This window comes from Gekko japonicus, unplaced genomic scaffold, assembly GCF_001447785.1.
Source record: "Gekko japonicus isolate JY-2015 unplaced genomic scaffold, Gekko_japonicus_V1.1 scaffold2013, whole genome shotgun sequence".
In the NCBI taxonomy this organism is placed as follows: domain Eukaryota; kingdom Metazoa; phylum Chordata; class Lepidosauria; order Squamata; family Gekkonidae; genus Gekko; species Gekko japonicus.
Window position 1 is genome coordinate 103356 of NW_015162010.1, and position 13528 is coordinate 116883.

Sequence of the window (13528 nt, forward strand, 5' to 3'; positions counted from 1 at the left end):
TCTCTTCTCTTCTCTTCTCTTCTCTTCTCTTCTCTTCTCTTCTCTTCTCTTCTCTTCTCTAAGAGCAGTAAACTGGGTTTAGGAGCATATGTGAAAGTTCATCTTTTCTTTATTCCTGTGTCAGTCCTTTCCCTTGCTTCTTGCTGCATTATAATGGACTTGCCACTTCAGATTGCAGTTGGGGAATGCCAATTTTATTTATTTAGAAAATCCTTTGTTTCCTCTCCAAGAACCTGCCTGAGACAGCTTACAATTAAAAATAATAAAAACAAAACATTAGCAGATGTTGATTAAAACCAATCATGAATAATCCCAGCCCAGCATAAAAACAGAGACCATAAAAACAGACCTCTGACCACCTAAAAGGACAGCTGGATTCGGGTCCGGTAGCACCTTAGATACCAACATGATTTTGGGAGTATGAGCTTTCGAGAGTCAAAGGTCCTTTCATCAGATGCCCTGTGACCCTCGAAAACTCACACCCTGAAAACCTTGGTCCCTAAGGTGCTTTTGTTGTTGTTCAATCGCACAGTCGAGTCTGACTCTTCGCGACCCCATGGACCAGATCCCGCCAGGCCTTCCGGTCTTCCGTCGTCCTCTGAAGTTTGCTCAACTTCATGTTAGTTGCATCTATGACACTGTCTAACCATCACATCCTTTGCCGTCCCCGTCTTCTTTGACCTTCAGTCTTTCCCAGCATCAGGGTCCCTAACCCTAAGGTGCTACCAGACTCAAATTTAGCTAATCTACTGCAGATCAACCCGGCTACCCTCTGAAACTATCTTAAAGACAACAACTTCCAGATTAACAAAGTAGAAAGTAGCCCCTACAACTAAAACATTTGAACAACATGGAGAGAAGTTGTAGCCTGCTCCCTTCTGTGCTAGTTTTCTACTTTCAGAATTTGTTGTTGTTGTTTTTTAATGCAGGGTAATGTTGATTTTTTTTTTTTGAACTCTGATTTCTTCCCTTCCAGGCACATCTGCAGCCAGAAGTGATGCAATTACTTCCGCCGCATCTGCTGCGTATGTGGACCAAACCTCAGTGACCTGCAGAGGTTCAGAACAAGAGAAGGGCTCTGCCAAGCATCTGCTGCTTGTCATACTGCAGAGGAAGGACCCCAAGAGCACAGTGTGGCCAGATGGGTTAGCCCTTGGAGGCCAGATTGAGTCCACAGGCTGCCGGTTGTATAGTTCAGGCACAACAGCCATTGTGCAGAAGACAGTGTCTTCATCTCATTGGCCAGAAATCTGGAGGAAGGGGGAGCTCACAAACAGTAATCAAGTGCGGTGTTTGATTAAAAAAAAGCAAGACCAAGTAGTCTCCTGTCTGTCATATCAGTCAAGCTAGCAGAAGGGTTCTGCAGAGCAAGAACCTTCTTCCCATATAACAAGCTCTTCTGCAGGAGAAATGCACCGTTGTTTGCTGAGCAGAGTGGTAGGATACAAGTCAGCACTTTCATCTGTCGGTGAACTTCAAAGCCACTTCAGACGAGCCCCAGATTTCTCTCTCTTTTTTGGTATTTTTTTCTATTTTTCATATGTGCATGTGTGTGCATGCATATGAGTATGTGTGCACCTGGATGTCATGGCGACCTCTAGTGACTGACCCCTACTGGGGGCCTGGAGGATATTCAGAGAGGTGGCTGAATGACGCCTGCCCCCGCCTCCCACCTCTGGTATTCCAAGGAGGTCTCCCGTCCAAGTACTTGCCAGAGCCGACCCTGCTTAGCTTCCGAGATCTGACGAGACTGGGCTTGCCTGGGCCATCCTGGTCAGGGCGCTCCAGATTTCTTAAGATTGCCAGTGCAGGTAGCTTGAGGAACCAAGAGACAATGGCTTGGATCCAACCAGTTTTTTTTTTTTCCTGCTGGCAAAAAAGGGAATCAGGGATCATCTTTGAACATCCAAAAAGGCTATGCTGGAGATCATCGGAGGGGCTGTGGCTCAGTTGGCAGAGCATCTGCTTGGCATGCAGGTTCAACCCCTGGCATCTCCAGTTAAAAAGGATCAGGTAGTAGGTGATGAGAAAGACATCCACCTGAGACCCCGGAGAGCTGCTAGCAGTCTAAGTAGACAATACTGACCTTGATGGATCAATGGTCTGATTCAGTATAAAGCAGCTTCATATGTTCCTTATGGGATCTGCATGTACAAATATCAGTGTCTGTGTGTGGGGGTCCTACGGTAAGCAGAAGAATCTGGCGAGACAGAGTTTAAAAAGCTGGGTGGATCCAAAGCAAAGAATAATTTATCTTCAAAGCAAGTCACGCTCTTAAGTGCGAGAGATACCAAATGGAATAAAATATGCAGGAGTGGAATTTCAAGTGGGCCATTTAGAAAGACACAACTAGAGTTTCCACTTCCACTCTTACAACTTGGGTCAAACTGATCCATCCTGCCAACGACAAAGTGCTGAGCAATCACCGACTTAAGTTCAACCAGAGATATTCTGTGATGCACCAGTCTGCTGCGGGCTGAGTTTGGGGGCAAGCGACGCTGTAATAAAGTCACAAGTTCTCTGTGGGGTCATGTATGATGGATACCAGTGCAGTCCTTGGCTGGTCCCCTGCCCTCCCGGGAGGGGTGGGGCAAATGCAAAGTCAGCAGAGGCAACATAATCTGCATGAGACCCCAAGCACAAGGTTTCTGAGGTCACCTCAATACCTTTTAAAGTATGTTTTTGCACTCAATTGGAAGGGTATGAGAAGCAATTCAAACACTTTCAACCGCTATATAAATACTAAATATTTCAGGGACTATGACCCGAGTACTATCGCTTTCACACTTGCCTTTTGAAAATGCACTTGATTACTGCCCAAGCAAAAACTGCACTCTACTAATCAAGGGTAGATGTCACGCAGACCCCAAATTAAGCCACAGAAATTTAAGAAAAAAAACCTTGGAGGTCACATTAAAGCATGCAACCTGCTGCCAAGGGGGGAAAAAAGTCAACCTTTTTACTTTTATTAAGTATTTCCCTTTAGCAGTAGGGGAACAGAACAGGAAGCAAAAAAAACCTGGCAATGGGAGAAAAGGAAATGTGCCATTCTGTCGAAGCCATTCCATATTTTGTTTATTTCAACCTATATATCCAATTGGGGTAAAAATAGCCCAAGTACTGCCGGTGAGTGGACTGCAATTTACAGAAAATTATGGGGGGGGGGGGGGAAACACTGCAGGGCAAATGGCCTCATTAAAGTTGGAGAATACACAGTCTATGAGTCGTATAAGACTGAAAACAAAAGTGGTATAATCCCCCCCCCAAATTATGCACGTCAATCTCACCCTAGTTTTCAGTTAAGGTTTTCCAGTGGAATGCAGGGTCACCACACAAAGACCTTCCCTTTCCTAAATATGCTGTGGGCTGGGTCCATCAGGGGATTGTCAAACACAAGCTTCATTTGCCAGACTCTGCAGACCACACCCGTGCCCCTCTTGCCACCAGCTGACTTTCGAGGTGGCAACCGGGAACCACGTTTCAGGACACCCTACGAGCACAAGAACCGCAGCGCATGTTTCTGACTCGCAGTCGCTAACCAGTTACCCAATAGGCTGTTGGGATTGCCAGCTTACTAAATAATGAATGACCAACATATTGGATTCATTTGTCAAATGGAAGCTGCCAGAACTACTTCCTGAAGCCCAGTTCCCAATGAGACCAACATTCCCAGCTCCAGAAGCATAAAGTTCATGTGCAAAGACTGAGCAAGTTCCTAGCACCAATCCATTAATGTATTTCGGCATAACATTCCCAGCTCCAGAAGCATAAAGACTGAGCAAGTTCCTAGCACCAATCCATTAATGTATTTCGGCATATTTCAAAAATGCTTTCCTAGACCAGACCCTGACCTGGATAGCCCAGGCTAGCTGGATCTTGACGGATCTCAGAAGCTAAGTAGGATCAGCCCTGGTTAGTACTTGTATGGGAGACCACCAACAAAGTCCAGGGCTGCTAGGTGGAGGCAGGCGATGGCAAACCACCTCTGAACATCTCTTGCCTTGACAACCATATGGGGTCGCCATAAGTTGGCTGCAACTTGAAGGCACTTTCCAGCACCAGACCAGACCCAGGGGCCCTTGCAGTCCAGGGTTCCACTTCAAACATATACCAGGCGGAAGCCTCCTGGAAATTCACAATCAGAGCATGAAGGCAACAGACCTCCTCTGTTTGCCTCCAGCATCTGGTGGTAGAAGCGGCTTCAAATCGCAGCTTACAGTGACCCAGTAGGCTTCTCAAGGCAAGAGAGGTTCAGAGGTGACTTACAGTGACTTCTCAAGGCAAGAGAGGTTCAGAGGTGGTTTGCCTTTGTTTCCCTCTGTGTAGCAACCTGGGACTTCCTCGGTGGCAGTCTCCCTTCCAAGTACTAACCAGGGCCGACCTTTGCTTAACTTCCAGGATTGGGCCAGCCTGGGCCACTGAGGACAGGACAGGACCATGAAATTGCTGAGCGGTTGAGCGGTCGGGTTAGAACGGATAAAAGGAAGTACTTCTTCACCCAAAGAGTGATTAACACATGGAATTCACTGCCACAGGAAGTGGTGGCGGCTACAAGCATGAACGGCTTCAAAAGGGAATTAGATAAGCATATGGAGCAGAGGTCCATCAGTGGCTATTAGCCACAAGGTATAGATAGGGACTCTGGGGCAAGTGATGCTCTGTCATCTTGGTGCTTGGGGGGGGGTCAACAGTGGGAGGGCTTCTAATGTCCTGGCCCCACTGGTGGACCTCCTGATGGCACCTGGTATTTCTGGCCACTGTGTGATACAGAGTGTTGGACTGGATGGGCCTTTGGCCTGATCTAACATTGGCATCTCTTATGCTCTTATGTTCTTATCTGGTACGCAAAAGGAATCCAGTGGCTTCACTTAGCTATCTCGGCTAAAGCTGGTGCTGCCGTCTGTTTGAATACACTTGGTGGTGAGTTCCATTAATTCTAGGCCCACAAATTTTAGTTCATCTTAATAATCAGCCGTTGTTCAAGCCCTGCGATAAACTGCTTCCGACTGGAATTCAACTGCCGCTTGTTGTGACATCATGATGCAGCCCACGGCTAGTCTGGTTGTCTGAATGCTCAAAAAGAGAGCAGGAGCGCATCAAACCGCCATGTGAATCGGACCAATGCTCCTCTGACGGCACACACATCCAACCAGCACATATCCATCCCTCTGACAGCACACATCCAACTGGTGCTTCGCAGCTGCACTGGCTCCAGGTTGAATACCAGATCAGATTCAAGGTTCTGGCATTAACCTTTGGGGTCATAAACAGACTGGGACCAACGTAACTACGGGACTACTTCTCCTGGTAGACCCCCTGAAGAGCATTATGTTCTGTGGATAAGAACCTCCTGGTGATCCCTGGCCCCAAAGATATCCGGCCCCAAAGATATCCTTTTTGGCCCTGGCACCAACCTGGAGGAACTCTCTGCCTAATGACATCTGTGCCCTAGAATCACAGAATAACAGAGTTGGAAGGGGTCCTACAGGCCATCTGGTCCAACCCCCTGCTCAATGCAGGATCAGCCTAGAGCATCCCTGACAAGTGTCTGTCCAGCCGCTGCTTAAAGACTGCCAGGGAGGGGGAGCTCACCACCTCCCTAGGCAGCCCATTCCACTGTTCAACCACTTTGACTGTAAAAAAGTTTCTCCTAAGATCCAGCCGGTACTTTCTCGCACTTAATTTAAACCCATTATTGTGAGTCCTATCCTCTGCTGCCAACAGGAAGAAGAAGAAGAGATTGGATTTATACCCCGCCCTTCACTACCCAAAGGCGTCTCAGAGTGGAATACAACCTCCTTTCCCTTCCCCTCCCCACAACAGACACCCTGCGAGGTAGGTGGGGCTGTGGGGCTGAGACAGCTCTGAGAGAAACTGCTCTTTTTCAAGAACAACTCTGACAGAACTATGGCTTGCCCAAGGTCATCCAGAAGCTGTAAGTGGAGGAGTGGGGAGTCAAACTCCGGTTCTCCCAGATCAAAATCCGCGCACTTAACCACTACACCACTTAACCACTACACCAAACTGGAACAGCTCCCTGCCACCCCTCCCTGCCCTTAAAATACTTCAGGAGAGCAGTCACGTCCCCCCTCAGCCCCCTCTTCTTCAGACTAGTGCAGTTCCGCAGGGCCTGTAAGACAGAGATGTTCTACCAAGCCTATGGTTGAGGACAGCTATGGGTTTTTCATCGATCCCGGCCTCCTCTATCCCTCCTATCCCCTCATGGGGCACAGACATAAATTGGTCTTTACACGCCATCTGAATAGTTATAGCATTTGTTATTAATGGTTTTAATCCAACTGCAAATTTATTGAAATGTTGTTGACCACTCTGAGCCCTATATCTAGGGGAGGGTGGTATATAAGAACATAAGAACATAAGAGATGCCAATGTTGGATCAGGCCAAAGGCCCATCCAGCCCAACACTCTGTATCACACAGTGGCCAGAAATACCAGGTGCCATCAGGAGGTCCACCAGTGGGGCCAGGACATTAGAAGCCCTCCCACTGTTGACCCCCCCAAGCACCAAGATGACAGAGCATCACTTGCCCTAGAGTCCCTATCTATACCTTGTGGCTAATAGCCACTGATGGACCTCTGCTCCATATGCTTATCTAATTCCCTTTTGAAGCCGTCCATGCTTGTAGCCGCCACCACTTCCTGTGGCAGTGAATTCCAAGTGTTAATCACTCTTTGGGTGAAGAAGTACTTCCTCTTATCCGTTCTAACCCGACTGGTCAGCAATTTCATGGAGTGCCTACGAGTTCTTGTATTGTGAGAAAGGGAGAAAAGGACTTCTTTCTCTACCTGCTCTATCCCATGCATAATCTTATAAACCTCAATCATGTCACCCCTCAGTCGTCGTTTCTCCAAGCTAAAGAGCCCTAAGCGCCTTAACCTTTCCTCATAGGGAAAGTGTTCCAACCCCTTTATCATTCGAGTTGCCCTTTTCTGCACTTTTCCCAAAGCTATAATATCCTTTTTAAGGTGTGGTGACCAGAATTGCACGCAGTATTCCAAATGAGGTCGCACCATTGATTTATTTGATTATATAAATCAAATAAACCAAATCCTGAGCTGAGCCTCCGGCCCACACATTTCTGCCTTAGCTCAGGAAGGATGGCTCTAGAGCAAACCAATTTCTGCAGGAGCCAAATCGCTCGCTCACAACTTTAACGCCAGTAGCTCAAAAAGTAGAATTTTTGCTCACAAGACCCCACAGCTTAGAGGGAGTATCGTTCAGGACTATTGTGACTCCCAAGCAAACAGGCTGACCGGCTTCTTAACATAAATTACAAGATCTGGATTTCACTGTACTGATTTAACGGCGGCATAACATCACACAGTAAAGACAAAGCACGCACGGATAAAATGTTCTACTGTAAGCCAACAATTCGCTATTTTCCAGACTGTCGGTTGTCAGCTCACAGAATGCATCCTAAAAGGTTGCTGGGAGAAAAGAGGGCGAAAAAGTCAGGAAGATAAGATACTCCAGCATGTCCACTGAACCAAGGGCAAAGCCAGCCAGAGGGAAGATTTTCATTGCAGATTCAACCATTCATACAGATATGTAGCTCTAAGCACTTACCCAGCCTGTCTATCAACACCCCTGACCTTTGTTAGCTACTTTAGACTCACAGACAGACACATTTTTAAAAGCACATTTTGGAATCCATAATGTGGAGGCACACTTTCTAGAACCAGTGGTAGGGGGGAGAAAGGATTCAGACTATTTGCCCTGCAGATATGTTAGCAGGCAAACTATGGCGAGGCTGGGGAGAATCTAGGATATGAGCACGTTCGAATCCTGAAACTTCGGCAGGCCGTTTTTCCTAATAGAAATAATAATGAGGCCCAAAAAGGTCAAGCGAAAATGTCTAAAGGTTCTTTTGACACTGTTTAAACACTAGGCAGGGTTCTGGCCACCCACATTTCTAAAAGTGAAAATTTAAGCTGTAACAGTGACAGAAGGGACCAAAGGCACAGAAACAGAGATCTCATCCCTTGGTACGAACTGTTTGCTTAACCTAACAAAAAGGAAGAGAAACCACAGCATGCTCAGTTGCTAGGTCATCCTCTGAAATGAGTAGGCAGATGGGACAATTCTCTCCTACAGGTCATCTAAATGTGAAGCTGCGTTTTACTTCTTGCAGGGGGAAGTCCTGGGGTGAGTGAGAGATGAGAAAGGGGGAAGCATTTAAAGAAGGGTGTATTCTAAAAAACGCGACCGAGCTGTCCTTTACACTTTCTCAGCCAGCACTGGAGGAAGCTTCTAGGTGTAACTACTGTTCTTCTTCTGAAGAACATGTGTTCATATGATAAACTACAACTTATTTATGAACATAAATTCAACACACAGGTCAGTATCAAAATCTTAGAGGCTCCACCTCCCCTGTCTTCCTAAGAATGGGAGCTACTTTGTATTGGCAGGAATACTGGGGGGGGGGGAGTTTAATAAAGAGCTGCCCTTAGGTTTGGGGAAGGGGGAATAAAAAGTGGAGTCTACTGATTTGGGGCTCCTGGCTTCTACAGATATTGGTATTTCTTTATTAGGATTAGGAGGGTTTACCAGCTCTGCATTGGGGGTGGGGGTGGAAAATGCCATCAAGTCACAGCTGACTTACGGCGACCCTGTAGGGTTTCCAAGGCAAGAGGCGTTTAGAGTTGGCTTGCCACTGTCTGCCTCCGTGTAGTGACCCTAGACTTCCGTGGTGGTCTCCCATCCAAATACTAACCAGGGTCGACCCTGCTTAGCTTCCAAGATCTGACAAGATCAGGCCAGCCTGGGCTATCCAGGTCAGGGGTTAGCATGACTATAAGCATTAAAATTTACAGTGTGATCTTAAGCACACTTACTCAGAAGAAAGTTTCATGGAGTTCAGTGAGGCTAAATCCTAACAGCTGTGTTTCAGACTTCAGATTATCTGTTGTTCTATTTTTATCCACTGTTCTTGCATGACAAACCCTTGAGTATCAAAAAGGCAACATGGGTTTGTTTTTTTAGAACCATCGCTAAAATAGTTTTGCTACAAATGTGGAAATTAGCAGAAACTTAAACACAATACTGAAACAGGCTCAATGTCCAGGGTAGTTTGTGAGGAGTTACAGCTTTTTTGGACAGCTATTATTAACCCATCTGTGCTCGCCATTCAGTTGCAGCAAATGATAACAGTGAGACTCTATATACATTGAGTCCTTCATTAAACTATTGATCCCCCTTAGCATTATCCATAACGTTGCAGGGACTCGGCGTGTCAACCGGCGCAAGAGTTCGTCGCTTTCCTTTCAATAACTTGTACAGTCTACAGAGATGAGATCACAATGATTTATTTACCTGACATTTTCCAGTCCGGATGTCGTAGAGGGCCACTGAACCCAAGCGAGATCCGACTGCTATGCGGTGACTCCGCTCGTAATAGCTGACCATGTAGAACCTGAAGGGAGCGTTAGAGAGAGGGAGGAAAGGGGAGATTTAATCAGATCACGTGCGATGTAAAACTCTGTTTAAAAAATGATATTCAGTTGTGCCGGTGCAAAGGTTGAGTTTTACAACCCTGTCCTTTAAGCATGACAGTTCTGTCACTGGCAATGCCATGGTCGGTGTGGCATTGTTACCTCTGCAAACGCTATCTGGGGCTACAAAGTACAATTTGTGATGTGGACCTCAGGTTTGCACACACATCCCTTCCTCATCTTCCTGGTTTTGGAAGCCTTCAATCTAACCACAAAGGTTTTGCAACTAATCATGTAAAATTTCTGGAAATTTTGAAAACCTGGGGGGAACCCCCCCATTAAAAAAAAAGAAAGAAAAGGAGGGAAAGAAAAAGAAAATATAAACATACATACATACATACATATATATATTTGTGTGACGGTCTGGCACGCCCGGCCGGGTCGCCGCCGCCACCAGACGCCGTCTCCTACCGCTGCCCCGACTTCCCAGGGGAACGGAAGCCTCAGAATGGGAGCTAGGCCGCCTGGTTCAGTCACGAGGGGTTGCGCCGCAGGACGGCACCCCTCGCGGACCGGCGTCGCCTGCCCCTCAGACTGGGGCCCTGTAGCGGACACGGTGAGTGGGGTGTGTGCGGCCCCGATGTCGGGAGGGGGTTCGTTGAGGAGGCCCGGGACGTCAGGACCGGGACAATTTGTATGTATATATATATATGTGTGTGAGTGTGTGTGTGTGTTCAATAATTACTTTCCCATCATTTATTAATTGGTTAGCATATAAAACTACAGTACTTGCCATTGTTACGGAATGTAAAAGAATAAGTATCTTTGATTTCTAAATGGAAAATCGCAAACACTTCCCGATACATGAAAAGGAGTTCCAAACTGCTTCCCCTATTCTACAGCAGTGCATGTATCTTTAATTTTTGCCATTTGACAGATAGAGACCGAAGCTAAAGACAGAAAACATATTGTGCAGCAAACAAAAGAAAATGTTTTCATTTCGACAGAAGCTGTCTCATAGAGTCACAATAGGTCAGACTGCCAGTATGTTTGGATAAGAAGCTAAACTTTATAACACTGAAATACTAAAGTGTAGTACATTTTTACTGAATCTAACACATCTTTATCCCAACCTTTCCCCAAGACGCCTTACATGGTTATCTCCACACCATTTTATCTTCACAACCACCATCTTAGGAAATTTAGACTGAGGTCCAATCTGCATTGGTATTTCCCACCGTTGTGCCAAGGATCTCATATCATCTCACAAATTTCTGTCTGCATTTCACACCGCATCCACTCTCCTATTGTTTCATCTCAGCATCAGGTGTCTGCATCATTTTATTGCCATTTAGTGATCACTCCGAGGTCACTACAGCATCTCACTGCCTTATCTGAATGTGGTTTTAAGGTGGTACAACTGCTCCTCCCCACCGTCAAGCTGCTGTGAGCAAAAAGCAGACAACTGGAGCTGAATTCTCCCCCCCCATCTTTTCTAAGGAGATACACAAATTGTCACAAAGGAAACAAGGTAGCTGAAAATCCAGTCGTCTGTGATTAAAAACAACCAGGGAACATTTTTCTGCGATCGTATTGGGGGGGGGGGTTGGAAGCATACCCACCCCTGAACCATTTGTTATTTCTTGAGGCAGTGTCCAGAATGCCGGTCTGGCAACTGCTGGGTGTTGTGTGTTTTTTACCCAGCTCATTCCGTCTTTCCTGCTCCCCCTCTGCCAGGTCACCCCCTTTAACTTTCTGGGGGGGGGGAGGTCACATGTGCCGTTTCCTCACAGCGTAGCGCAGCACCCCTGGGAGGCCGCTCCCCCCCCCTCGTGCTCTCCCTAAACAATGCAGATAGAGGAGAGCTTTATACAGAACCAAATGGGAAGCTGGCAACACAGCAGCACGGAACAGCTTTACATAGCAAATGCAGATTGGGCCTGAGAGAGTGATTGGTCAAAGGTCACCCAGTGAGCTATTTAAGGCAGAGTTGGGAATTTCACGCCAACAGTGTAACAGTTGCACCATTCTGGCTCTCACTTCAGCAAACCGGGGTTTGTTTCTTACCCACAAACCAGAATTCTAAACCATAGCATTTTTGTAAACTAAATAAACCAACCTGGATTAAACGCATGGTTTACAACCCCGGTTGGTGGAGAAGAAGCAAACCTCAGTTTGCTCTAGTGCCAGAATTCAGATGTCACAAGAAATTTGTTGAAGCGCTCAAATTCAGGTCTCACACGACAAATGGTGGCCAAAGGCAATAATGAACTAGGAAGTCTTCAATCTTACCTCCACACATGAGAGGGAAGAAGGGAGGACCTTAGGAATCCTGAGGATTTGGGGCTTGTTCCAGTCATGAATCGGGTTGCCAGCTCCGGGTTGGGAAATACCTGGAGATTTTGGGAGTGGAGCCTGAGAAGGGCGGGGTTTGGGGAGGGGAGGGACTTTAACGGGACATAAAGTCCACCCTCCAGAGCAGCCATTTCCTTTCGGGGGAACCGATCTCCATTGCTTGGAGATCAGTCGTAATCCCAAGAGCTCTCCAGCCACCACTTGGAGGTTGGCAACCCTAGGACTCATGAACCACTTTGCTGTTTTGTGCTGTTGGAATACAGTTTAGCAGTGCACCCAAGCCAGGAGAACAAACCTTCCCAGCTGCTAGCCAGAAGTCACTAGAACTGGATAGATCCTCTTTAGCATAAAGTTTCCTATAGATACAGATGTACAAAGCAGAGCCGGTGTGATGGAGTGGCTGGTATCTCCAGTTAAAAGATCTGGCAGTAGGTGATGTGAAAGACCTTGGCGAGCGGCTACCAGTCTGAGCAGACAATACTAACTTTGACGGACCCAGGGTCTGATTCAGTATAAGGCAGTTCCATGTGTTCATGTGTTCGCAACAGAAATGCCTCCTCTTCTGCTGGAACAGGCCTTATCCCATATTGTTTGTTTTTATTTTAGACATAAAAGATAACCCTGCGTCTTGAAGGCAGCTTGCAACAGACAGGTACAAGCCGGTGCTCTTCCCTTCAAAACTGCGGTCCCAGGGCAACTGGTAGTTAAGAGTTCTTCCTTTTCGGAACTGGGGAAACAAGTTCCCTGCAGCTACTCATTCTCTAACCAATGGCTAAGGACAGGCTAGGCTTCTTTTCTGCCAGAATATTCTCCCTGGGTGGGAGAGGGTGCAACCTCTCAAGTAGCCACTGGACTCTTGCTAGAGGCACTGCAATTAATGCCACTGTAGGCAGCCTCAAGTGTCCTTTTAGAACTGGAAAGTAAGATATAATCTGTAAACTAACAAAGCAGAAGACCTGGCCTATCACTCCACCCTCCCTGCATTCTGTCTGTAGACTGGCATTGGGGGAGCAAGCACCTTCTGATTAACATTAAGAGAAAGAATGGATTTTAATGTGAAGACCAGTGGCCTTTTGTTCTTGGCTGTGCTGGACAGAGGGTGACTCAGGGCTGAAAAGGTGATCCTCAGGTGCGAGGAGGTTGGTTTTGGGTTTTTTGCATGAGGAATTCTGGAGCCTGGGGCCATAAGAAAGCGGTACAGAATTAATGCAAAACTAACCGGGAAGGGAAAGTGTAAATCTACAAATGAAAAAGGTGGAAACTCTCCCATAAAGTGTTTACGGACAAGTAATGGTACTCATAGGAATATATTAAATACACTCAATATGTAAACACATGCAGCGCTTCAAAAGAATGTAATGCACATCATAAAAGTCACACAAACCACAGAATGATGATTCTTAAAGGAATACAGTCCAAAATAGTCCACAAGCACAAGCCCTCCTAGGGAAAATAACAGTCCATAGAGAAAATACTGTCCCGTATACCCCGGTGGTATCGTACTTAATATTAAGACCGTTTCGAACACAATCCTTCATCATAGGGTATAGTGAGTCAAATACGTTTGCCTGCTAGATTTGATACCATTGGGTTGTGAATTTGCTAAGAGGCCTTAGACTCCGCTTAACACAAAATAGCATTTTGATTTGTGCATGGTCATTATTCCTACCTTGACTCACATACCAGTTCGTTCCACATACCACAGTGTGGGAAGAGGAAT

At 46.5% G+C, this 13528-nt stretch overlaps 1 protein-coding gene across 1 annotated transcript in view; it reads right to left on the reverse strand.

The window, feature by feature from the left end:
• Positions 1–13528, reverse strand: part of WDR7 (WD repeat domain 7) — a gene marked incomplete at its 5' end in the record, with an annotated part of 300870 nt that overhangs the window by 64548 nt on the left and 222794 nt on the right. The window contains one exon of the mRNA XM_015405476.1: positions 9335–9434. Within this exon, the coding sequence (XP_015260962.1) occupies positions 9335–9434 (100 nt within the window). The remainder of the gene's footprint in view (positions 1–9334; positions 9435–13528) is intronic.